Source organism: Tachyglossus aculeatus, chromosome 17 (assembly GCF_015852505.1).
Source record: "Tachyglossus aculeatus isolate mTacAcu1 chromosome 17, mTacAcu1.pri, whole genome shotgun sequence".
Lineage (NCBI taxonomy): Eukaryota > Metazoa > Chordata > Mammalia > Monotremata > Tachyglossidae > Tachyglossus > Tachyglossus aculeatus.
In genome coordinates, this window is record NC_052082.1 from 42,818,933 (window position 1) to 42,846,548 (window position 27,616).

Genomic DNA, 27,616 nt, shown 5'->3' on the forward strand with positions numbered 1-27,616 from the left:
TGGCACTCCTCCTTCATCGTACAGGTTTCTCTGCCCAGTTTCATTATTTTCCTTCGGGGCAACAGGGATCACATTCAGCAACTCTGTTATAGTGTACATTCCCAAGCACTTAGCGCAGTTCTCTGCGCACAGTAAACGCTCAGTAGATACCACTGACGGATTAATATTCCGACGTAGAGACCGAGTCAGTCCGAAAATATGCAGATGTAACAACCACTGGGCAGAATGAGTCCTTTCTTCAGGCTAGCCTTGACCCTTTCCACCCCTAGAGAAAGCACCTTAAACTTCTGCTTCAGTTTTCCTGCTCAAAAAATGAAGACTAGGATTGCTGAGATTGACACCTCCCGACCCCCAAGCAGAGTGGACCCTTGTACAGAAGTGGCAGAGAACAAAGCCGTACGCTTAATAAGAATAATAATAATAATAATAATAGTAATAGTACTTGTGGTAATTAAGCATGTAGTATGTGCCAGCCACCATACTAAGCACTGGGATAGGTACAAGATAATTGGGTTGGACAGGGTCGCTGTCCCACATAGGGCTCAGAGTCTTAATCCCTATTTTACAGATGACATAACTGAGACACAGAAAAGTGAAGTGACTTGCCCACGGTCACACAGCGGACAGGTGGCGGAGAGATTAGAACCCAGGTCCTCTTAATCCCAGGCCAGGATTCTTTCCTCTACACGATGCTCCTTCTCTACAAGTGTAGTGCTTCTCTACACTCGATCGGTTTGGGGAAAACCGAGTTCATCCCGAGATTGAGATCAAACCATTTATGGGGAAGAGGATGTTTTTGTGCCTCTAGTTGTCACTGCTTCCAGCTGGCTTTAGTCTGACTTTTTCCTTTCTTTTCATCTGACGTGCTCTGAGTTTCTTCCTCCCACGCACACGTCCTCACACGAATATAAAAAACCAAATGGTGCTGACTTCTTTCAAAAGCAGGGGCATTTCACAAAATAAATACAAATATATTCTTCTGGGATTGTTACTGTAAGTGCTGCCAAAACTCATCTTTGGTATGTATGTTTGGAATATGTGTGCTATTGGTTGTAAATTGTCTTTTATTATTCCATGGCACCTTGTCCAGGGACCCACTATAAAACAAGATGTAGCATCTTCATGTGCTAGCCTGATAAAATTTATATGAAGTATAATGGAAAACAGAAGTTGTTCTGAGCTGTTTTCCAGTTCAATAAATAACCGTAATACCCGGATAAAGATGTTCTTTATTAGGTCACATGGGCCCTAATATAGAAGTTATAAGTTACCGATTTAGGGCGGCTTCTGCAATTACAAGTTTCCAGCTGGACTGTTAATCATCGCGAATAGGAATATTTCCAGACCCTCCTGCGTACCCATGGCTCGTCGGGACCATCTGAAGTGCTTTGCATATGATTCAGTGCAGGCGAATGGGGAGGGGGTGGGTGGTCTCGACTCGCCCTGTCGCCGTCCCCGTCCCACCTCTGGTCTCCAATAGGGCCCCGAAGACACTTCCAGCAGCCACTGCTATGGCCAGAATCTCTCCTGAGAGTATTTGTCATGGTGATAACCTCTGGGAACAAGCAGCCCATATCACATCTCGGGGTCCCCAAAGAACTGAGAAAGAAAAAATGGATATGAGGGCCACTGAAATGGAAGATTCCTCCCTCCCTGTCACGGGAAGCAGGGACTCTAGCTCGGTGCCCCGGGGGACGGTTCTCAATTTCTCTTCTGTCTCCCTTTCGATTTCCGCTGGAAATCTTCAGTAGGGCTGAGGTGAAGTGGCCGAGATTTACACAGATTCTCCTGTGATTGAGCCTGCATGAAGTGATATTGTTGTATTTCTGGCACTTAGGTCCCATTTCCCGAAAACCGAGCACGCCGCGCCATCCCAGTCTTGTTCCCGCTGGCGAGAAAGCTCTTTCTCCATTCCCCTCCCACCCCTCAAGGTCCTCATTCACACACATCTGAAAGGGTCTCCTCTCCCAACTACCCCAATACCAGTAAAGCGGCACGTCTGTCCCTGGCTGATTTGGGAGAAATCTGGTGTCAGCGGGACAGTAACGCAACTCTTCGGGCAGAAGATTAGTTGCGGCTCTGAGGAAGAGAAGACAGATCTTCTCGTCTCCTCCCCCAGCCTCTGTAAGCTACCCTTACCCGCATGGGTCACCGTGAGCACCCTGTGGGCAGAGATTGTGTCTGTTTATTGTTGTATTGTCTCCTTCCAAGGGCTTAATACAGTTCCCTTTAGACAGTAAGCGCTCAGTAAATACGATGGAATGAATGAATTTGTAGTGGAAAGCCCAGACGTGTACTGCTATCTATGGAAAGGTGGTGGACACCCCTGCTTGCTTAGAAATTCCAATTTCATCCTGATAGAGTCGGAGAGATTTGGGTTGAAACCACAGATTCGACCTGATGCTTCCATCACCGTCCTTTTCATTTACTTCAATTCTGGGCGCTCCTTCTCTTTTAATTGTTCTTAGTAGTGTCGATTAGGAATTTGCTCTGTGCCAAGCATTGGGGTATTACCAGATAATTGTGTCCTCCGACTCAGTCCCCAACCCGGCCTGTCTCTCGCCTGGAGTCCACACGCATTATTCAGCTCGTGGTTTTTTTTTTTTCTTCTTTTTTCAAGAGTTTTGATGGGAGATTGGAAAATAAATGACTAGTTGGGCAGTGGTAACATAGGTGGGTTCTTATGCGCCTCATCTGTTATCAGGCTGGGAGGAATACCTGTAGGAGTGGTTGCCGTAGAAACCAGAACAGTGGAGCTAAGTATCCCAGCTGATCCTGCAAACCTGGATTCTGAGGCCAAGGTAGGCCATCTCTAAAGCACGCTGTGCGTCTCCGGGAGTTGTTCGCTGGCACAATCTCCTTCTGCGGAGCCCGTGGTTGTAAAGGGAACATTGCAACCCATCAATTTGGTGAGAAGGGATATCAAGCCATTCCAAACTTCCACGGGCTCTGCTGCAAGATGAATCAAAACGGACAGCAAGTTTTGCCTTGCCCGAGAATCAAATATACCTCGACTCTGTTGGAAACGTGTTGTTTGAGGGGCTGGCAGTCTCGTGTTGCCCTTTCACTTGCTCAAATTGACTTGCGTATTTTGTGGGAGGGGTGGTTTGGTTGCTCTTGAGGTGCTTCTGCAGGTGACTGGATTCTCTTGGATCCATTTCCCCCCTAATTAAGTAATCCAGAAAAAACAGGACAAATTGGAGTTGGAAATTCAGAAATGGGCATGGGGTGGGGTTGTGAGTTTTGGGATTTTTGTTTTCTCAATCAGATCCTCCTCACCTCAGAAATCCTTCTTAACCGGCTGTCCCCCCTCTGATTTTCCCTGGCAGATCATCCAGCAGGCTGGCCAGGTTTGGTTCCCAGACTCGGCCTTCAAGACGTATCAAGCTATCAAGGACTTCAACCGGGAGGGGCTGCCTCTGATGGTGTTTGCCAACTGGAGAGGTTTTTCTGGTGGAATGAAAGGTGATTTTTCTTTCTAGATGTCTGTGCTGGGTCTGACTCGCTGGTTTTGGGAGAGTAGGGAGAGAAGAGAAAGAGGGAGGATGTGGAGTCTAATACTACAAAGGAACGTGGGCTGAGCAGAGCTGACAAGGCCCCTGGGGTTGACGTAGCATGCTGCGGTAGAAAAATTCCTGGGAACCTTCTTCCCTTACACGTATTTGCTGGGTTGCACTTGAGGATGATTCACATGTATATTCCTCCCCCATGTACAAACTTGAGGAATAGTCATGCCCGACATTATCAAAATGCCCGCTGTTGGTAAAATTGGGGCACGTCCATTTTCCCGGCCTAGCTCGGACTAGTAGGCCCCAAATATGTTTTTTTAAATCTGGGTTTATTCTTACCTTTCTTCCCAACAATTTCCTTACTTAAGGCTTTTGTCTAAAGATAGTTTCTGAAACAAAGCATTCTTTAGATGAATTTTGTGAATTACACCCAAGAATTTCCCTTGGAGATCATTTGTAATACAGTCATAAGTTCCATAATGACCAGAGCCTGGGGTTTTATTAGATTAGCCCCTTGCTGCCTGATCTGTTCTGTTCTGAACATCCCCTATCATGAGGTGGGAACTGAATCGGCGTTGAATAGTTATGGTGAATATGTAGTTCACATATGTAGTTAATACAGTGCTCTGCACACAGTAAGCGCGCAATAAATACGATTGAATGAATGTAGCTAGGGTGCTTCAGAGAGCTCAGAGGGGAATCCAGGAATGGAGTCCTTTCTGCCGGTAAAAAAGCAGCATCTTTTTTTTATGGTATTTGTTAAACTCTTACTACGTGTCAAACACCGTTGGAACGGCTCGGGCAGGTTCAAGTTAATTAGGTCGGACACAGCCCCTGTGCCACGGGGGGCTCACAGTCTGAGTAGGCGGGAGAAGCTCGGAAGTAGTTTCTCGTGTGTGGCCTCATCCAGACTGTCAGGGTGATTGGCCAATCTTGTAGTTCATGGAGTGACCCTATGTTTCTCAGTCAGAGTGGAAGGAAAGGTTTGTGACCAGGCCTCTCGACCCAAAGAGGGATTGTGATAGTTATTCAGGTGATTCCAGCCAAAGGCGGCCTCGAAGTTTTCACAGGTTTCGACTATTTTGCCACCCTGAGGCTAAGTTGATTTGGATTTGTGTTTGTTTTCTTTTGCCACCCCCCGCAAGGGTCTTTTTTTGTCCCTAAAGGAGAATGTCACAATCCCACAACATTAACCCTCCCCCTACCCTGCCGTGATGCGGGCAGTTTCTGGGCCACTCCAATGGCGAGACTGAAAGCCCCCCAAGACTGTAAGCTCGTTGTGGGCAGGGAATTGTGTGTTTATTGTTACATTGTACTGTCCCAAGCGCTTAGTACAGTACTCTGCACACTGTAGGCGCTCAAATACGGTTGAGTGAATGAAAATGGTGAGGTAGAGGGAAACCTTGGTACAAGACTGGTCACAATACAGCATCCAAAGGTAGAAAAAGCAAATTCACCATCTAGGAGGTGGATGTCAGTGTTTCTGGAGCGGATTCTCTATCAGGAGAGGTACCGGCCATTAAAAGACTTGAGTTTTGTCTGTACAGAGCACGCCTGGCAAGCATGTGTTCAGTGCTCGGTGTTAGTTTTGGTTTTTGCAAATTCTGGTCAACAAATAGCTACATTCAGTAAAATTTAAAAAAGCTCTTTCAATAGCATTCCCAGCCCAGAGCAGGTACCGTCACCGGTTCACTCACCCATGAGCGGTCTCCTTCCGCATCCTCACACTCCCAACATCACTCACTCCCTTCCCTTCTGCTCACCCAGTCCTCCCACCTCCTGCTCCTTTGCCTTTCAGAAAATGGGATTGGCAGTTCAGTTTTTAAGATCTTGAGGCGGGCTGTGAACTCCAGCAGCCCCAAGAACGGAGAGAAGGAACAGAGATAGCACTGTATGATGATGATCATCATCAATCGTATTTATTGAGCGCTTACTGTGTGCAGAGCACTGTACTGAGTGCTTGGGAAGTACAAGACCAACTGGGGTGGCCGTTGCATCTCTCCCAGAAGGCAGGCCAGGCCACAAATGGCAATTGTGTTTGTACGTGACTTAGGTTTTTTCTTTTTAATATAATTTTTAAGGAGGGGGGCGGGTCTTGAAACAGAATTTTTGTCCCGTTCTTGTTTTCCTGATAGAGTAAGGATGGTCCCATATAGTATCAGCAAACCCTGCTTATCCCATTGATTACTTCATGTCCTAACAGTATATAACCTTTGAAACCCACTTCACAGTAGGACCTCTGTATTCTACTATGCCCTCAAGTCATCCCCTTCAGAGAGTCAAGTTTTCAAGTTTTATCTTTTGTTCCCGGCTTCAGCCGGGAAGCCAGGGGTAGACGGCCTGCCCCTCAGATCGATCGGCTAAATTTTTTACACTCCGACCCTCGTCCACCCTAGGGGAATAAGCCTGGCACGGATCCAAGTCACTTGGAAGTGATTTAACCTCCTGCCCACCTCCTTCCCAAGTTGGATTGCTGTAATCCCCTCTGATAATCATGTGGGCTCGATTTCTCATTCTTGATTATGAATAACTCTCATCGGATGAACGTCGACAAGGGCCAATCAGGGAATGTCCGGGATTCCAAAGCGAACTGTAACTCCCGGCCCGGTTCATCCTTGGGCTGGTTCTGGTGTCCTCGCTCGGGGCGGGCTCTGCCTTGGAGGGGTCTTTGGTGAGGTGAAGAGGTGTCCCTTGTCCCTGCAGAGGAACTGCTACTATTCCCCTTCCACATCACTGATTACAAAACTCGAGGCCTTCGAGAGAGGAGAGGGCATCGAGCGAGGCGGAAGGAGGAGGGAAAAGGGAAAAGGGAAGAGTCTCTCTCTTGTAGCTACATGTGGGCGAGGATGTTTTGTACGCTTTATCTCCCATACGGGGACCTGAGCAGAGAGCCTCCCCCTGTCACTCCCCGCCTCCCTTAGGGAGATGTTGGCAGTTTGGGTTTCAATACTGGCTGGGGATTATGCGGGGAGGGAAAATAAACAATTATGCCATCCCTCAGTGCACACAAACACACAGCCAGGAGCCTACTGCACTGTGGGTAAAATGACTCCAAAATTGTGTGTAATGAGTAGGAAAAGATTAGAGACAGCTCTTGCTATGCTGAAAATTGACATTAGTGGAGGGGAAAAAAAAACTCTTTACTAGTCGGCCTAGGAGGTCTAATTCAAGCAGTAAAAATATAAATAAATAAAGAAAAGACCTACCAAGATGGTATTGGTGCTTTCTCCAATGAGCTCTATCTGGCCGGAAGGCTATTCAGCATAATGCAAAATTAAATTATAAAAACTGGCTGAATATTTAGATGGAAGAGCCATTTGGAAGCAGTTTATTTAGACGAACCGGCAATGACCCACAACAGGGAGACATCAAGCGTGAAATTTACTCGAAATTAGCACCAGGGTCCCAGCCTCAGCATGAATAGTTTGATGGGATGCAAATCCCGGTGATATTAAGCTGCCTCACTGCTGCTGCTACAGGGTCACTCTCAGTTGGCTTTTCGTGTTATACTGATTATTATTTTTTTCCCTGGGACAGGTTATAAATAACAATTAAAAAAGCGCCCAAAACCCAAAACCACTTTCGGGACCCTTTAACCCAGATGAAAGGCTATTTTCAATCTCCGGTTACTCGAACGTCGAAAGACGGTACCGGGTTGCCCGTGATGGGCTCGAGGGGGTCGTTCCGCCAACGCAGCTAGCGAACGCCTGTTGTTTACCTTGACGTGCCAGCTGATAATCCTGCCCTAACTGACGCATCCCGGCTCACTTTTCGAGGGCGGAGAGCAATCGTAGAGACCGCAGTCTGCAACGCCTTTCCCGGGCCTGATGGACGCGGCTGCCGGTTTTTCTACACGCGGGGCGGTGGCAAAGGCTTGGTTTCGTGTCCCGGCGCTTGTCTGCAGGCGAAAGGCACCCTCGGAGACGGGGAGGGTGGCCTTTGCACGATTGTAACACTAGAAAACACACAGCTCCTGTCGCTCCGAAGAGCCTATATCGCACTCCACCTCCGTCTTTCAGGACAATAGAGGGTCGGTCGGTCAGTAGGAGAATTGCTCAGAGAGGGGAAGACCACATTTTCCGCCGACATTCTGTTGTTTGTTTTTTTTCCATTTGGACGTTCCCTTTCTCCAATTACTATGCATTCTGAAATTTAGGGATTTGACATTACCTCCCCCCTCTCCCCCCCGCCACCACATTCCACAGCAAAGACCAGATATTCTTGTGTTTGCAAGCCCTGTTATCTGCCGGCCGAAGTCTTCCGGCTGTTTGTAGAGATCATTCTTCCCGGCCATTTGTCGCCGGGAAGTATCGATGCTATTCTTCAGCCCCTCTGATTGTTTAATTGTTTGTCTGGGTTTGGATTGGACCCGGAAACGGCCCCTGGCACGAGCCTGCAAATTCTAGCAAAGCTCTGGCCGCTCCTTTTTCTCAACGCTCACGTTGACTCTGCAATCCCTGGATCTAAAGGAATTTGTACAGCAAGAAGGGAGAAATTGTAGCAGGCAGAGCTGTCTGGGCCATTTTGGTCACACAGAGTCCAGACAAAACCTGGGTATTTTTTTTCTATTGATTCAAGAAACATCACAGTGTGCCATTTTCTCCATCTGTTGGGCCGAGAGTGGAAAACCCATACTCTTCTCTCTTTTTTCAAATGAGTTTTAATATCGATAAGCATGACCTTTTTCTGAAAGAAAAATACTGGGACCCCTACCCCTGTTAATGGGGAATTGAAAAACACCTGCTTGAGTTCAATAAATGTCCATTGTCAACCATCAGAAGAAGAGTGGAGAAGGGATGACATTTTTTCTTTTTAAAGAACCAGCCTTATCATCATTACAGATTATTTAGTAAGCCTGCTACCACATAAGAGGTACTCTTCTAAATGCTGGGGTAAATCCACCGAGAAATTAAAGATAATAATCAGGAATAAGCAGGAAGAGAGACTACACTGAAAGAAAATTTTCATTTTCAGACTGGAGACATATCCCCCGCTGGATTGTGGGCTCCTTATGGGCCGGAGCCATGACGTCTTCCTTTTTACTGTTTGCTTCCAAGCAACTCATATCGTACTTGTTGATGTAGCACGTGCTCAATAACGACCATAAGGTTGAAACACATTTCATCATCATCATCATCATCAGTCGTATTTATTGAGCGCTTACTATGTGCAGAGCACTGTACTAAGCGCTTGGGAAATACAAATTGGCAACACATAGAGACAGTCCCTACCCAACAGTGGGCTCACAGAGAAGCAGTGTGGCTCGGTGGAAAAGAGCACGGGCTTTGGAGTCAGAGGTCATGGGTTCAAGTCCCGGCTCCGCCAATTGTCAGCTGTGTGACTTTGGGCAAGTCACTTCTCCCCCTCGTCCCCCTCTCCATCCCCCCGTCTAACCTCCTTCCCTTCCCCACAACATCTGTATATATGTATATATGTTTGTACATATTACTCTATTTTACTTGTACATATCTATTCTATTTATTTTATTTTGTTAATATGCTTGGTTTTGTTCTCTGTCTCCCCCTTCTAGACTGAGCCCGTTGTTGGGTAGGGACCGTCTCTGTATGTTGCCAACTTGTACTTTCCAAGCGCTTAGTACAGTGCTCTGCACACAGTAAGCGCTCAATAAATATGATTGATTGATTGACTTCACTTCTCCGTGCCCCAGTTCCCTCAGTTCCCTCATCTGTAAAATGGGGATGAAGACTGTGAGCCCCCCTGTGGGACAACCTGATCGCCTTGTACCCTCTCCAGCGCTTAGAACAGTGCTTTGCACATAGTAAGCGCTCAATAAATGCCATCATTATTATTATTATTATGAAACTGAAGAGTCAAAGCGATATAACCATCCTTGAAGGATCCTAATAATAACAATAATAGTAATATAGTATTTGTTAAACCCTTACTATGTGCCAAGCCCTGTTTCTAAGTGCTGGGTTAGATACCAGGTAAGCAGGTTGTCCCACCTGGCGCTCACAGTCTCAATCCCCATTTTACAGATGAGGTAACTGCGGCCCAGAGAAGTCGAGTGGCTTGCCCAAAGTCACACAGCAGACAAAGCGGCGAGGAGGGATGAGAACTCCCGTCCTCTGACTCCCAAGCGCCTGCTCTTTCCACTGAGTTAGGCTGCTTCTCTGACTCGTCCTGACTCCGGGCCCCAGATCTCCAAACCTTTCCCAACTGCTAAATGGGAATTTGGGCTTCTGATGCCTTGCTAACTTCAATGAAGGTGGCAAGGGATTCTCCCCAGGAATTGGCGGGAAGGAGGGAGAGGACGCCTTGATGGTTCAGTTGCCAAGCCAAGGCATCCCGGAGAATCCCAGCAGAAACAGGGTTCTCTGCTGCTGCCCCAGGTAGCTGTTCAATCAATCAATCAATCAATCAATCGTATTTATTGAGCGCTTACTATGTGCAGAGCACTGTACTAAGCGCTTGGGAAGTACAAATTGGCATCACATAGAGACAGTCCCTACCCAACAGTGGGCTCACAGTCTAAAAGGGGGAGACAGAGAACAGAACCAAACATACCAACAAAATAAAATAAGTAGGATAGAAATGTACAAGTAAAATAAATAAATAAATAGAGTAATAAATATGTACAACCATATATACATATATACAGGTGCTGTGGGGAAGGGAAGGAGGTAAGACGGGGGGATGGAGAGGGGGACGAGGGGGAGACCTACTAGCTTCCATCTTTGTGCTCTACATTTATTCAATCAATCAATCAATCGTATTTATTGAGCCCTTACTGTGTGCAGAGCACTGTACTAAGCGCTTGGGAAGTCCAAGTTGGCAACATATAGAGACAGTCCCTACCCAACAGTGGGCTCACCGTCTAAAATATTTGACTCACATACTGACTCGCACAGGCTCCCATATTGGACCAACTGTGGCTAACAGAAAGGTGTGAGAATGTAAGCCCAGGAAGTGGGGGTTACTATATCATCATCAATCGTATTTATTGAGCGCTTACTATGTGCAGAGCACTGTACTAAGCACTTGGGAAGTACAAATTGACAACATATAGAGACAGTCCCTACCCAACAGTGGGCTCAAAGTCTAAAAGCTATAATCAGTGTAAGAAAAGAGGACAATGCACACACGATGCCTGTCCATTACCAATAAATTTAGGCTAATCCCAGGAATTAGAACTGGCTGTATTGTGTAGTAGGCTCCATCTTTCTTAAAAGGAAAGGAGACTTAAGTAGACAGCATCTGAGGTGGACACAGGGTAATCAGTTCCCAAATGGCACAAAGGGTTATAAGTAGGAGGGAAAATGGGTATTGGATCCCCACTACGCAGATGTGGGAACAGAGACACAGAAGTAAGATGGTTTGCCCAAGGCCAAAATCCTTGCCTCCTCTCTGCCCGCTCATTCCCCATTCCAGGCAGGCCCGGACCCAGACATCAACAATTCCTGAATCCTTTCCTGTAGCAGCATTGGCTTAGTGGGTAGAGCCTGGGCGTCAGAAGGACCCGAGATCTGATCCTGATCTCATCGTCTGGCAAGTCACTTCACTTCTCTGGGCCTCAGTTACCTCATCTGTAAAATGGGGATTGAGAGTGTGAGCCTAGTTTGAGACAGGGACTTGTTTGTGTCCACCCCAGTGCTTAGTACAGTACCTGGCACAAAGCGAGCACTTAACAAATACCACAATTATGATTATTACTCTATTTATATCTGCGAGCCCACTGTTGGGTAGGGACCGTCTCTATATGTTGCCAACTTGTTGTTCCCAAGCGCTTAGTACAGTGCTCTGCACACAGTAAGCGCTCAATAAATACGATTGATTGATTGATTGATTTTACTTGTACATATCTATTCTATTTATTTTATTTTGTTACTATGTTTGGTTTTGTTCTCTGTCTCCCCCTTCTAGACTGTGAGCCCACTGTTGGGTAGGGACCGTCTCTATATGTTGCCAACTTGTACTTTCCAAGCGCTTAGTACAATGCTCTGCACACAGTAAGCGCTCAATAAATATGATTGATTTTACTTGTACATATCTATTCTATTTATTTTATTTTGCTACTATGTTTGGTTTTGTTCCCTGTCTCCCCCTTCTAGATTGTGAGCCCACTGTTGGGTAGGGACCGTCTTTATATGTTGCCAACTTGGACTTCCCAAGCGCTTAGTACAGTGTTCTGCACACAGTAAGCACTCAATAACTATGATTGATTGATTGATTGATTAACTAATGTTAATTACTAATCATAATAATAAGCCCCTGATGATAAGGGTGATCAAAGCAGCAGCACCCCAGGAAACCCATTTCTGCACAGCAATGGGGTGGGTGTCAAATTGATCCCATTACCCTTCCCTCCCGGGGGTAGGGGGAGAATTAACAGCATTTCCAAACCTAAAGACGTGGACTGAAATTGATTAAAAATCAAGGCACTTTTAATAATAATAATGATAATAATGGCATTTATTAACTTACTATGTGCAACGCACTGTTCTAAGCGCTGGGGAGGTTACAAGGTGATCAGGTTGTCCCACGGGGGGCTCACAATCTTCATCCCCATTTTACAGATGAGGTAACTGAGGCACAGAGAAGTGAAGTGACTTGCCCAAAGTCACACAGCTGACAGTTGGCGGAGCCGGGATTTGAACCCATGACCTCTGACTCCAAACCCCGGGCTCTTTCCACTGAGCCATGCTGCTTTAAATAAGGCTGCTGCCATGTTTCTTCGGAGAGCCGGAGTCGAGGGAGCAGACGGGAAAAAGTAGTGATTGTGGAATGAAGTCCGAATTCCTTTTATTCCCAATGTTGTCCAGGCAGTGTAGATTTTTTCGTTCATCCTTTTCCTTTGCTACCTTCACCGTGGATCCTCCTGTTCATTTCCCCACCTGCTAATTGCCCTTCCTTTCTATTTCTTCTTCTGAGTGTAAACTACTGGTAACAGTGAAAAATGTACTCCTAATTACACAATTATTTGTTATGTGGCACTACTAAAGGATAAATTCAGTTAAAATAATTTGAATCAAGCAATTTTCATAACTACAGAATTAGCTTAAGTACTTAAAGCACTTTATTCCAAGCCCTTCACTTCGTAATGTAGTAGTTGTATAATTAGCAATAAATTTATCATTCCTTTAAGTCTTTTTTCTCCTTCTATAAACAAGAAATCTCCTTTACCACCCGTCCATATTCCATGGAGAGAGGGAATTTATTAACAAGCTTTTAACTGTTTTCCTCCCCAGTCTTCAGAGGCCAAGCCGGCTGATAGGGCAGAAGGGAGGAGAAACAGTCTGACCTGGTGGTCCTTCTGGGAGTCAGAAGGACCTGGGTTCTAGTCCTGCCGCTGCTATGTGTCTGCTCCGTGACCTTGGGCAAGTCACTTCACAGTTACCTCATTTGTAAAATGGAGACTAAGACTGGGAGCCCCACATGGGACATGGACTGTGTCCAATCTGCTTATATCTACTCCAGCGCTCAGTACAGTGCCTGGCACATAGTAAGCAATTAACAAATACCATTTACAAAAAAAAAAAAGAAAAATTGACGTGGACCTACCTTGAGAAGTCCATAGTTTAGAGAAATTTAGAGTTCATAGTTTAGAGAAGCAGCGTGCCTTAGTGGAAAGTGGAGACCAGGGATCTCGAACCGGTTCTCCCAAAGACAGAAGGTCTCATCCCTCTGCCCGGGGGAATCCCTGCCCACCTGGCAGCTATGGAGGGCCCAGAAATTGTACGATTAGCAAGCAGTCATTGCACCACCTGCTCAAAAAGTTTCATTTTGTTGGGTTCTTAAGCTCATTGGGGTCAGCGAATTTGTTCATTGTTATATTGTACTCTCCCAACTGCTCTGAACAGCTTAGTACAGTGCTCTGCACACAGTAAGCGCTCAATAAATGCGATTGATGATGATGATCTGCCCAAAGCAAGCACTCAGTAAATGCAACTGACTGACAAAGGTTGAACCCCATTTAGAGGAATGTTTGAGCTCATTTGGCTCATTAGTTCTGTGTTTAGGAATGGGAAGCAGCGTGGCTCAGCGGAAGGAGCCCGGGCTTTGGAGTCAGAGGTCACGGGTTCAAATCCCGGCTCTGCCACTTGTCAGCTGTGTGACTTTGGGCAAGTCACTTCACTTCTCCGGGCCTCAGTTACCTCCTCTGTAAAATGGGGATTAAGACTGTGAGCCCCCCGTGGGACAACCTGGTCACCTTGTAAATTCCCCAGTGCTTAGAACAGTGCTTTGCGCATAGTAAGCGCTTAATAAATGCCATCATCATCATCATCATCTTTTTTTAATATTCTGAAAACGTGACCGAACAGATCGTCTACGCTATGGGTAGAAGTTCACTGGTTAACTGAGGAATTAACACAAGTTGATAGACAGTAGGCTAGAAATAACTTACCATTCCTTCCAGGACCTCATTGACAACTTTGGACAGTGGAGTCTTTTAATTCATTTGTGGCCTTACACAAATCCACAGTGAGGATGCCGATTCAGCCCGCCCCGATGGGAGCTGTGCAGATTCATCAGTGAAAAATATCTCTCTGAAAACCCAAGGTGCTATAGTAGGAATCCTGCTTCGATTTTACCAAATGAAAATACGAAAGGAAACCCACTCGTTCAGTTTGTTTTCTGCTGGTTTATTTTCCAAAGCTTAGATTTTCAAAATGCAAGGCGGCTTTAGGGCTTTGTTTGTTTTTGAGGCTACACGGGTCTCTGAGTATGAGTTTGTGTGTGATTGTGCATTTTAATTAGCAACCACAGCTCTGTCGAGTTGCTGTTGTGTTGGGTGGTGAGCTCTGATGTGCTTCAACGTCCATACTTCTCCTCCACAGACATGTACGACCAGGTGCTGAAGTTCGGCGCCTACATCGTGGACGGCTTACGCGAGTGCTCCCAGCCGGTACTGGTTTACATCCCTCCTCAGGCCGAACTCCGGGGAGGGTCCTGGGTCGTGATCGATCCCACCATCAACCCCCGGCACATGGAGATGTACGCCGACCGGGAAAGCAGGTACAATCTACTGCCCCTTTGGGGCTTTCCTGTCAGCCAGTCGTATTTATCGAGTGCTTACTGAGCGCCTGGGAGAGTACAGTATACCAATATACAGACACATGTCCTGCCTGCAAGCTTACAGTCTATCATCATCATCATCATCATCAATCGTATTTATTGAGCGCTTACTGTGTGCAGAGCACTGTACTAAGCGCTTGGGAATTACAAATTGGCAACATATAGAGACAGTCCCTACCCAACAGTGGGCTCACAGTCTAAAAGGGGGAGACAGAGAACAAAACCAAACATACTAACAAAATAAAATAAATAGAATAGATATGTACAAGTAAAATAAATAAATAAATAGAGTAATTAATATGTACAAACATATATACATATATACAGGTGCTGCGGGGAAGGGAAAGAGGTAAGATGGGGGGGATGGAGAGGGGGATGAGGGGGAGAGGAAGGAAGGGGCTCAGTCTGGGAAGGCCTCCTGGAGGAGGTGAGCTCTCAGTAGGGCCTTGAAGGGAGGAAGAGAGCTAGCTTGGCGGATGGGCAAAGGGAGGGCATTCCAGGCCCGGGGGATGACGTGGGCCGGGGGTCGATGGCGGGACAGGCGAGAACGAGGTACGGTGAGGAGATTAGCGGCGGAGGAGCAGAGGGTGCGGGCTGGGCTGGACAAGGAGAGAAGGGAGTGGAGGTAGGAGGGGGCGAGGGGATGGAGAGCCTTGAAGCCCAGGGTGAGGAGTTTCTGCCTGATGCGCAGATTGATTGGTAGCCACTGGAGATTATTGAGGAGGGGAGTGATATGCCCCGAGCGTTTCTGGACAAAGATAATCCAGTCTAGAGGGGAAGACAGACAGGTACATAAAGTCCTATGGGGTTGGGATGGGGGAATGAATAAAGGGAGCAAGCCAGGGTGATGCAGAAGGGAGTGGGAGAAGAGAAAAGGGGGGCTTAGTCAGGGTTGGCCTTTTGGAGTCGATGTGAGAGTAATTTTCTGTCCCAGCTACAGTCCCAGCAGTAGCTTCTCCCTGGGCTTCTGCTGTGTTGGCTAGATTCTGCCTATCCAGTTTGCTTGTCCCTGTCAAGGGAAGAAATCTGGATGGAAGAAAGAAGCCAGCCAAGAGGTAGACACCCAGGTTGTTTGTCAAGGACGTGTCAAGAAAACGCCCTGGCCATATTGGGGTTGGCCACGATACGACTTACTCTCTTCTGGAAATACAGGGAGGTGAAATCAGCTGATAATGCAGCTTCCCCATTTCTCTCGGAAGTGCTAAGAGCCCTTTCCCCAGGACACTTCGGTACATTTTCCCACTTCACCTGCCACTCACTTTCTTAGAAAGACATTGGCATCGATCAATCTGTCCATGATCCTTATCAAGCACTTACTGTGTGCAGAACACTGCACTAAGTGCTTGGGAGTGTACGGTACAATAGAGTTGGTAGACACAATTTCTACCTTCAAAGAGCTTACAGTCTAACGGGGGGGACAGATTTGTTACAGTTAGGGGAAGTAGCAGAGAAGCAGTGTGGCTTAGTGGAAAGAGCACGGGCTTTGGAGTCAGAGGGCATGGGTTCAAATCCCGGCTCCGCCACTTGTCAGCTGTGTGACTTTGGGCAGGTCACTTAACTATTCTGGCCCTCAGTTACCTCGTCTGTAAAAACGGGAATAAGACTGAGCCCTCCGTGGGACAACCCGATCAATCAATCAATCAATCGTATTTATTGAGCACTTACTGTGTGCAGAGCACTGTACTAAGTGCTTGGGAAGTACAAGTTGGCAACATATAGAGACAGTCACTACCCAACAGTGGGCTCACAGTCTAAAAGATCACCTTGTAACCTCCCCAGCGCTTAGAACAGTGCTTTGCACATAGCGCTTCATAAATGCCATCATTATTACTATTATTACATAAGTGTTGTGATGTTGGAAAGGGGATATCAAAGACCATAAGAAGAACAGACACAAAAGTGCATAGGTTATGCAGAAGGGAGGATGAATAAGGTGGGGAAAATGAGAGGTCAATCAGGGAAGACTTCTTGGAGACACTGCAGTACTGAATGTTCTGTCTCCATGTTTGCCATGGGAGCTGTGGCAAAGATACACCCCTTCTTTAGCTTTCTCCTGGGTGGAATTGGTTTGGGTTTCTTCCTTGGCAAGGGAAACTCTGGGAATATTGCCATTTTGCTTTTCTCGGCTTATTCCGAGTCAGAAACAAACCAGGAAATGTGGACAAAATATTTTTAAGCCCGGAAACCCTTTTCAGTGAAGTAACTTGACAGGGTTACTCTTCCGGCAAGGAGAGCCAGTGGCATTCGCAGGGGAAGAGATGTTCATCAGTCTTTCACCTGGGGGAAAGAAAAAAGGGCAATCCTGTGGTATATTTCCCAGAATGTACAACTGAGTCACTGTCTCTGACTCAGTTGCATTAGCTGTGGTTCTGATACTAATGACGTTGAGTCTTGGCTAGAAGCAAGTACTGTAGAGGTCAACACTGATTTCTTTCCCCCTCCCGCGGAGTCTTACCTGGACTCTTTGTACATGGTGATTTTCTGTTGGAAACTCCTGAATTCAAGAAACCAGGTTTTTCTAGTAGCTTCTCAGAGCTATTTTTTCCTCTCAGAATGGTAAACACGTTGCTTCTCCTGGAGTTTGTTGACTTGGTGACCAGAATTCCTGGGAGACGATCCCTGTAGTCTCTCTGCTGGCACAATTCCTGCCAGGCTCTTCCTGGTCAAGCCACTGCCTAACACAGTCAGCTGTGTGGTATCAGGATCGCAATATGGCTTCAAAACAAAGCACCGCACCATAAATGTGCGGAAAAAAATATAGAGAACAATATGCCAGGGTTTTTATTCTGGGCACATTGATTTTTCAGAAAGCATTTGACACCATCAACAGAACAGGGCTCTGGCAATTACCGAGTGAATTCAGCTGTGCTAGAAAATGTGGGAAGATCTTGAGGCTACTCCATGCTGGTGTATGTGGTCAGTGGAGATTGAGATGAAGGGGCCACACTGACCCTGACGGGGTTCCGTGTTCAACCCAGTATAGCTGCCAATGCTAAGAGGACCCACCAAGGGATCTGGAGATGGAGTCAGAATATATTTCCAACTTACCGCCTCAACAGGCTGCAAGTAGTCGAGGTAGTAATAGTATTTATGAAGCACTTACTATGTGCAGAGTACTACACTGAGTGCTGAGAGAGAATTCACCGGTGGGAATTAGGCGGCCCCTGTCCCTTGGGGTGGGGGCTCACCTGTAAGAAGCTACAAGCATCATCTGAAGCCTTTGAGACATTAGGTTAGGAATTGCTTGATGCAGATGAGGCACAATAACAAAAAGAAATGAAAAAGATTTCCACTTACCTTGAGGGTCAGGCACAGCACTGGGAAGTTCAGGCTACAGAACTCTGCTACGTAGGCAGTATATTACCAACAATGGACACATAAAGAAAGGAACAGGAAAGGCAGACAGCATGGTGACAGGTCAACAAGTTATCATCATCAATCGTTTTGAGCGCTTACTATGTGCAGAGCACTGTACTAAGCGCTTGGAAAGTACAAATTGGCAACATATAGAGACAGTCCCTACCCAACAGTGGGCTCACAGTCTAAAAGGGGGAGACAGAGAACAAAACCAAACATACTAACAGAACAAAATAAATAGAATAAATAGGGCAACAAGTTATGTGTCTATAGTGATATAGTGATGGCCGAACAAATTATGTGTGTTTGCTTTTTGAGTAATTTCACTGGCGTCACTTGCATCCTTTTTGTCAAGCATCAGCAGAGGATCTTAGAGAACCAGGGTGACCACTAGGTCTTGTAAAGAACAAGAACCCGGAGTCAGAAGACCTGTGTCCTAATTCCAGCTCTGCCACTTGTCAAACTGGGTGACTGTGGGCAAGTCACTTCATTTCTCCAGACCTCATCTGAAAAATGGGGACACAATACCTGTTCTCCCTCCTACTCAGATTGTGAGCCCCACGTGGGACCTGATTCATTCATTCATTCATTCATTCAGTTGTACTTATTGAACGCTTACTGTGTGCAGAGCACTGTACTAAGCGCCTGGGAAGTACAAATCGACAACATACAGAGATGGTCCCTACCCAACAACGGGCTCACAGTCTGGAAGGGGGAGACAGACAACAAAGCAAGTAGACAGGTGTCAACACCATCATAGTAAATAGCTATATGCACGTCATTGATAAAATAAATTGAGTAATAAACATGTACAATCAATCAATCAGTCGTATTGAGCGCTTACTGTGTGCAGAGCACTGTACTAAGCACTTGGGAAGTACACGTTGGCGACATATAGAGACAGTCCCTACCCAACAGTGGGCTCACAGTCTAGAAGGGGGAGAAATTATCTTCCATCTGTCCCAGTGCTTGACACATAATAAGTGCTTAGCAAAAACCCATTATTATAATTATTATCATCGCTGTTCTTATGATTATCAACAACAGTGAGATCTTGGAATTCGGGAATGCAGTCAGATCATCAGTGATGAAGCAATGTTCAAAAGAAAACAGCTCCTTCACTGAATGGTGAACTGAAAGAGGAACGTGGGCAAGCTGGGAAGCCGTCATAAGTAAGGCTCTGAGACCTGTGTGGGACAGGTGCTATATCCAATCTGATTATTAGGGAAGCAGGGCCTGGGTGGCAGAAGGTCATTCAATCATTCAGTCGTATTTATTGAGCGCTTACTGTGTGCAGAGCACTGTACTAAGCGCCTGGGAAGCACAAGTCGGCCACACGCAGAGACGGTCCCTACCCAACCACGGGCTCACAGTCTAGAAGGGGGAGACAGACAACAAAACAATACATGTAGACAGGTGTCAAAATCGTCAGAACAAATAGAGCGCTTAGTATGTGCAGAGCACTGGACTGAGCGCTTGGGAAGGACAAGTTGGCTGTATAGAGAGACAGTCCCTACTCAACGACGGGCTCACAGGCTAGAAGAGGGGAGGCACATGACGAAACACAACATGTATGGAAAAAAGTAAGCGCTTAGCAGTGCCAACATTATTATTCTAGACTGTGAGCCCGCTGTTGGGTAGGGACTGTCTCCCTATTCATTCAATCGTATTTATTGAGCGCTTACTGTGTGCAGAGCACTGTACTAAGCGCAAGCGCTTAGCAGATACCAACATTATCATGGCTTCTAATCTCCGCTCCACCACTTGCCTGCTGTGGGGTGTTTGGCAAGTCACTCCACTTCTCTGTTTCTCAGTTACCTCATCCGCAAAAAGGGGATTAAGACGGTGAGCCCCGTCTGGGACATGGACTGTGTCCAACCCAATTTGTTTGTACTCACTCCCGCGGTTAGCCCAGTGCCTGGCACATACCAAGTGCTTAACAAATACAATAATAATTATCATTACTATCTAAATAATCCCCAGCACTTAGCACAGTGATTGGAACATAGTAAAGGCTTTATAAATAGTAGTAGTAGTATTAGCAATACCCTCTCAGGGTCGCACCTAGAGAGTTTTCAGTCCTCCACCAGTCTTGGCTATGGGAGAGAGAGTCAAGCAGAGGCCTACCCATTCTGTTCCTAGCTTAGAACAGTGCTTTGCACATAGTAAGCGCTTAACAAATACCATTATTATTATTATTATTATTATTATTATTATTATTATTATTAGGCAGTGGCTAGCCGAGGGGAAGGCAATCTGCCATAAGTCAAAACTCACCCGTGCTGGGCAGCAGCGGCACGGGAGAGTCAAGGGTGGAGAGTCATGTTTACTGTGCAGAAGGCGACAGTGGTAAACCACTTCCTTCTTTTTTCCAAGAAATGCCTATGGATCCACTACCAGAACGATCGCAGATGGAGAGCGGGGCGTTCTGGGAGAGATGTGCCTGTGGTGTCACTATGGGTCGGAAATGACTCGACGGCATACGACGAGACAAAGCAATCTCTTACAATGCAGCATAATAGTAGATGGCTGAGCGGTCACGGCAGCAACTAGGGGAGGGATTGCTGTCCTTGAACCAAGACTTTACAAAGCTCGGGATACCAAAAGGCAGTCTCATAAACCGTCACGGACCTCATATTGGTGCTGCAAAGAACTACCTCTTCATGCCAGTGATGTGGGAGACACTGTAGGTCCCATGTTGGACTGTTTCAACCACATTCACACTCATGAATGGAATTGCACCATCAGCAGGGCCGTCTTTGAAAACGAATAACAGCTCAACAACACCGGGCAGTGCCAGGAATGTGATCACACAATAAGCAGCAGCGTTTGTCCGTGCTGTAGTTGGGATTCTGGGTGTCGTATTTGCTCACTGAGCCACACATTCATTCATACGTCAGGGTCCCCGTTGATCAGTCAGTGGAATTTGAATGCTTACGGTGTGCAGAGCGCTGTACTAAGCACTTGAAGTACAGTACAGTGGTGTTGTTAAATGTGGTCCCTGTCTTCAAGGAGTTTACAGTCTAGAGGGAAAGACAGGCATTAAAATAGATGAGAGATTTGGGAAAAGGCAGTGTACCATTGTTGGTGTCTTCAAGAATGAAGGGTATATATCTATATCTGTATACATGAGTTTTCCAGGGTTTTTTGCCGTGAAAGTGTTGAAGGTTTTCCTTAGTCCTTTTAGGGGTTGACGTCCCATTTCCCAAGCATCTTGAAACACCTTTCAGACTAAACTGATCCCAAAGCCCAGTGTTGGCAATTTGTCTCCATGAATTTTCCCCTGCTCCATGTTGCCATTCCATCAAAATGCTGATTATTTCCCATAACAAAGAAGCAGCTCCGTCTCATGCTTTAAAAGCAATTTGAGTCGTTTGGAATTTGTTTTTACAATCCAAGTCCTGCTTCGGGAGTCTTACTTCACTGAACTGGGAGTTTCTTCTGAGGGATATCTTTCAACATTGACTCCCGGCATCATCAGCCTTTGAAGAATGGGATGTTTTGGCTTTGGACCATTTGCAAAGCAACCCCCAGAGTGGTCATCCCTGATTCGCTTCTCACTTTGGACCTCCCCATGGTCTTGATTCTTGGGACAACTTGGCAGGATCTCTCTGGTGTGCGACCCGGTAAACGTTAGAGCTCTCATGCACATCCAAAATGGAAGAGGTTCTTTGCCTTCACACCCATATCATTTTTCAGAGGTGGGTACGTCTAGAAATGAATATAAAACTCATGCCCTCATCCTCTGGAGGTCCTGGTGTCCACCTCAGCCCGAGATGGGGAGTGAACTGAACCCGCTGTGAAACTTGTTTCACTGCTTTGGGCAAGACTTCCAGCGCTTCACTGAGGCCCGTCTCCACCCCCGCCTGCCTTGCCCGAAACACGGATGGGCCGAAAAGCATTATGATACCCATCTTCTGACCCTTAAATTGGGATTAAACCTGGCCCGTTTCTTCTCCTTTTATGAACTGAAAGCCCCTCTCTCTGTTTGTCTTTGGCTTATCAGGGGATCGGTCCTGGAACCAGAGGGGACGGTGGAAATCAAATTCCGCAGAAAGGATTTGGTGAAAACCATGCGCCGAGTGGACCCAATCTACATCCACCTGGCTGAGCGACTAGGTATGTCTGGTGTGTCCTCCAAACGGTAAACTGAGTCACTCTGCTGCTTTGAAATGAGAATGGTCTTGGGCTGGGGATGGGGGCGGTTGGGGCATTCGATCAGGTTCACGATGATCTGTATTCTGTCCAAATGGTTAAAAAAAAATGGGTTGTCGCGGTTGTGTGTGGGGAGAGCAGCATGACGCTTAGTGTATACAGATTGTACATTTATATATGTTTGTGTGTGTGTATATATATTTAAAAATGTTTTCTGGCAGTTTCCTATCTTTAGGCTTCAGGGTCTTTTTCTGGGTGACAAATATTGCACAATAGGAAATTGTTGAGGTCCCTCTTCAAGGGAACTGGTTCTTATTTACCGTACTGGCCTTACAGAGCTGTTGAGTGGTAGAAAGAACAGGTGCAAGGCACTCTGAGCTTTTGGTTCCACGTTGTGTTGGTTGAACTTCCTTAATTCATCAGGCTTCTGCTTCGACTGAGTATTTCTGAGTGTATTGTCAGCTCGTTGCCTTGAGGTTTGGAGACTTGATTCTCTGGCCCGGGAAAATTTCTGACTTTGTTCAGGGGTGGAGCTGAAGCGGGAGAGCTCGAAGAGGCCAGTGGGTTGCTCACACCTAATGCAGTCAGCCCGTCTGCTGTCCCGACAGTCCAGATATAATTTCTTGCGTCTCTGTGGGGAATAGGGGGTTGAGTGACTGATTCCTGTGGGGAAGCTCTTCTTTTCAACAGCGGAAACTAGAGAGATGAAAGGAGGCGGAGAATTCGCTTCAGCCCGGTCAGCCACATGATAATGTTACCGCCAGGTGGGCCGTTGGAGATCAATTCTGTTTCATCGTGGTCATCGTCGTTTTTGGAGCACTTCCTCTGTGTAGAGCCCTGTACCAGATACCTGAGAGCATATGATAGACAAGGTCCATGCCTGCAAGGAGCTAGGCATCTCAAGACCACCTCAAGCGGCATGGCGGAGTGGATTGGGCCCGGGCCTGGGTGACAGAAGGACATGGGTTCTAATAATAATAGTAAGAATAATAATGAAGGCATTTATTAAGTGCTTACTATGTGCAAAGCACTGTTCTAAGCGCTGGGGAGGTTACAGGGTGATCAGGTTGTCCCACGTGGGGCTCACAGTCAATCCCCGTTTTACAGATGAGGTAGTGACTTGCCCAAAGTCACACAGCTGACATTTGGTGGAGCCGGGATTCGAAATCATGACCTCTGACTCCGAAGCCCGGGCTCTTTCCACCGAGCCACACTGCTTCATCTCCGCCACTTGTCTGCTGTGTGACCTTGGGCATGCCACTCCACTTCTCTGGGTCTCACTTACCTCGTCTGTAACGTGGGGATTAAGACTGTGAACCCCACGCGGGACAACCTGATTACCTTGTATCTGCCCCAGCGCTTAGAAAAGTAAGCACATAATAAGCGTTTAACAAATACCAACATTATTACTATTATAATAATAATAATGGCATTTATTAAGCGCATACTATGTGCAAAGCACTGTTCTAAGCGCTGAATAATAATATCATTATTATTATTTAAAGTAATCAAAATGGTGGCCCGCCAATGACTCCCATTGTGGAAAGCTGAAAATCGAGAAGCAGCGTGGCCTGGGAGTGCGAAGGACCTGGGTTCTAATCCTGGCTCTACCACTTGTCTGCTGTGTGAGTCACTTCAGGTCCCTGTGCCTCAGTTACCTCCTCTGTAAAACGGGGATTAAGGCTTTGAGTCCTACGTGGAACAGGGACTGTGTCCAACCTGATTACCTTGTGTCTACCCCAGTGTTTAGGGCAGTGCCTGGCACACAGTAAGCGCTCAATAAATACGATCAAATGAATGAATGCTGGGTGAGAGGGGTGGTGCCCTATTACGCTTAATGCCTTTGGGCCTTGCGTGATGATATCGTTTACAGGGAAGCCCATCTATTACTAGAGCTGCCATTAGGAAATAACCTCACACAACTCTAACTTGAGCCCGCCCGATCCTGTTATTTAATCAAATCCCAAAATGCGGTGAAAAAAGCCCCCCACCACCCTCAAACAAGAAGACAGTGTCAAAGTTGTCACTTGAAAATCTACTGCCCACTGTGGTGGCTGGGTGGCTTATTTTTTTTCCTCTTTTATTTATTTCTTTCTCTAAACGGGATAATTACTCCCAACCAACTCCATACACTTTAATTAAAATGACTGCAGCACAAGAACAAGTCACTTACAGCCGAGCATAGAGAGAGCTCTAAAAGCTTCAGCCACTGATAAGCATCTCCCTTAGATGGCTCATAATTGCTCCCCGCACCGGGCGATCATCGCTGTTGTTTTGCCGCTAATTCTGCACAAAAGGCAGCCAAGCCGAGATTGCAGGACGCAGCGAATTGCATAATTTTTTTTTTTTTTTTTTTTGCTGGTTTTCTTTCTGGCCAATTTAAAATTTGTCAAAGTCGGTCTTCTTCTGGATCACTGCCCTTTGATATTTCGCGCACTCCATTTGCCACAAACAAGCCGCGGGGCCGCAGTTCATGCTGACTCCAGCAGAAGCAGAGAGAGTTCCATTTATCTTACACTGCCTGCTGAATTCTTACTCATTAACTGGGGGTTCACTGCCTCTTTTTAACCCCCGAATGGCTGCTGTCATCCCGGGAGCCGGCGAATGGCGGGACGGGAGAGCCCCTCCAAACCCTCAAGGGAGCAGGGCGCCGGAGCCCCGTGGGGCTGGAGGTGATCCTTCTCCAAAGGACGAGACCCTGCTCCCACCTTCACTCCCTCCGGCCTTTCTGACTCCAGCATGAGGGAGGTGACGGATATTTAATAATTCGATGTATATCATCTCATTAGCCACTTTACATCAGGGTTGAGGAAATCCAGCTTGCCCTGACTTGGAACCCGGTGACACCCCGGAGGGCAGAAGCCGCCGCCGACTACGGAGCGGGCCTGACCTTGCCCAAGGTGGAAGCACAGTGAAACCGGGGCCGCCGGGATCCCGGGGCCCTGACCCCGCTATCTCCAAATGGTTGTTCAGCAAATTTAGGCTAACACCCCTCATTCGTTCCCAGCCCGGGCATCCAAAGCGGAAAGCCTTTCAGCAAGGCATAACGACCCCAGCCTCGTCAGGCCCCGGGATTGCATCCCCAAATGTCACGCCGTCAGCCTCTGGGCCTCCGTTAAGGTAAATGGGATTTCCCTCCGTCCAGAAATAGATGGTTTACGAACGTATCAGGTGAGCATTAGCTCACCTTCTCGATCTCACCCGTCCCCGAGTGATTACAACAAATCCAACCGTGTACTGAACCCGTTTAGACCCGGCAGAGCTCAGGATCCACTATCCAGTCAGATCTCGTATTCCGCTAAGTGCATCGCTTCCCCAAACAATAGGCCCTCGAAAGGATGAAGAGCAATTTTGTTGTAGATCTCTCACTTCACTTCCTCCTAAGAACTTTCATTTTGAAGGAAAGCGTAGCCGTTTAGCATTCAGAAGTAGCTGGGGCCAGGGGCTAGCTGGGTCCTTTTGAAAACTTCTAATGAGGAATAGATGCAACAGTGCAAACTGTTGGGTAGGGACTGTCTCTATATGTTGCCAGTTTGTACTTCCCAAGCGCTTAGTACAGTGCTCTGCACTCAGTAAGCGCTCAATAAATGCGATTGATGATTTACTGCTTGCTAAAGTTCAGGGAGCAGTTACACAATAAATCGATATGATCCCCGGTAAACTTATCTCCGCTGGTGACCCGAACTATTTTGACACCTTCCCGTCAGACACGGAAGCTTCGGGAAGTCCTTCTGAAGCCGGGGTCGGCTTCTCGGGCCCACTCGTTCTGGAAGGTCACGGCTTGGTCTGGGTTGACGCCCCTGTGGTGTTTCTTCGTGTTTCCCGGGGACACATTGTCTGAGAGATTCTGAGTGAACTGGTTCTGGCCTTCAGTGAGGCTACCAGTTGTGATTCTGACCTCCGCTTAGGAGCTGCAGTAAGAAAGGCAAGGCCACTGAAGAAGTCAGAGACCTTCCTAACAAAATGCTCTGAAGCGAGCGTGTGCCACGATGGTTGTCACCTCCAGGGTCTTCACCCTCGTTGCCGAAGGAAGTAAAATCGATATAAGGAGGAAAAGGCCGCAGCTGAAAACCCAAAATCGGAATAGAAAGGAATCTCCTCCTCCCTCCTTTCTGCTCTCCTTCCCCAGATCTTGCCTCACCAGGTTCTAATCCTGGCTCCACCACTCGTCTGCTTTGTGACGTTGGGTAAATAATTGGGTAAATTATTATTAGCTTTTTAAGAAAATCAAAAGCTGCTGCCCTTAGAGGGACTAAGGATTGTGAGGTGGCGCTTGAAAAGGTCTCAGGGAGGGGCGGCACGTTGCCCCTTTGTGACAACCACTGGGCCACAGGCCCTGCCCATGCCTTGCCTGGCCCCAGTGGAACCAAGGGAGCCTTTGGCTTAGCTTTAAACACCTTGTAAACACTTCTGTAATCGGCACCCGGCAGGCAGGAAACTCTTTTCTTATTATTTTTTCATTGTTTTTGATGATATTTAAATGCTTACCTTGTGCCAGGCCCACTGGGAGAGATACACGTTAATAAGGTTGGACATAGTCCATGGCTTACATGGGCTCACAGTCTTCATCCTCATATTACAGATGAGGTAACTGAGGTACAGAGAAGTGAAGTGACTTACCCAAGGTCACACAGCAGACAAGTGCCAAAGTCGGGTTTAGACCCCAGGTCGTCTTAACTCTCAGGCCCATGATCTATCCGCTAGGCTACACTGCTTTTCTACTTTTCTTTTCCTTTACCCCTCAAATTTCTATAACAAAACTAAGAATTCTAACAGTCCTGGCTAGCAATTTTCATCAATTAGATCCAATTCTTTGTGAGAGGACAGATATCTGGGAGGAGTCGGGGAAAGGAAGAAGAAGAAAAACTATGGTATTTGTTAAGCGCTTACTGTGCCGGGCCCCGTTCTAAGCGCTGGGGTAGATACAAGGTAATCAGGTTGTCCCATGTGGGGCTCACTGTCTTAATCCCCATTTTACAGATGAGGTAACTGAGGCACAGAGAAGTCATGTGACTTGCCCAAAGCCAGGCAGCAGACAAGTGGCGGAGGAAGAGTGGTAGTGATAGTTGTCAGCCTTGTCATAGTGGTGGTAATAGTAGCAATAATGTCGTCATCGTCACCACAGTGACGTAAGAAAGTCATTGTCGTCATAGTGGTAGTAGTGGTATTTATTAAGTGCTTTCTGTGTGCTGAACACTAAGCCCTGGGGGAGAATACTTGGGTGGGAATAATAATAATAATAATAATGGTAGTATTTGTTAAGCGCTTACTATGTGCCAAGCACTGTTCTAAGCGCTGGGGTAGATACAAGGTAATCAGGTTGCCCCACGTGGGGCTCACAGTCTTCATCCCCATTATACAGATGAGGTAACTAAGGCACAGAGAAGTTAAGTGACTTGCCAAGGTCACGCAGCTGACAAGTGGAGTGGAACCCATGACCTCTGACTCCCAAGCCCGGACTCTTTCCACTAAGCCACGCTGCTTCTAAGAGTGTGGAACTGAACGGGAAAACTGAGACATTTTGTTGTTCTCTGTCTTCCCCTTCTAGACTGTGAGCC

At 46.8% G+C, this 27,616-nt stretch overlaps 1 protein-coding gene and 1 long non-coding RNA gene across 4 annotated transcripts in view; one reads left to right on the forward strand and one right to left on the reverse strand.

Annotated features, from left to right (window-relative positions):
- Positions 1-27,616, forward strand: part of ACACA (acetyl-CoA carboxylase alpha) — a 270,884-nt gene that overhangs the window by 206,552 nt on the left and 36,716 nt on the right. For all 3 annotated transcript variants that reach the window (XM_038758869.1, XM_038758870.1, XM_038758871.1), the window contains 4 exons: positions 2,705-2,801; positions 3,330-3,465; positions 14,309-14,486; positions 21,910-22,022. In XM_038758869.1, the coding sequence (XP_038614797.1) occupies positions 2,705-2,801; positions 3,330-3,465; positions 14,309-14,486; positions 21,910-22,022 (524 nt within the window). The remainder of the gene's footprint in view (positions 1-2,704; positions 2,802-3,329; positions 3,466-14,308; positions 14,487-21,909; positions 22,023-27,616) is intronic.
- Positions 1,212-2,724, reverse strand: LOC119939106. The gene is made up of 2 exons (XR_005454637.1): positions 2,515-2,724; positions 1,212-1,599 (listed from the first exon to the last, which is right to left on the reverse strand). It is a non-coding gene; the product is annotated as an uncharacterized LOC119939106 (long non-coding RNA).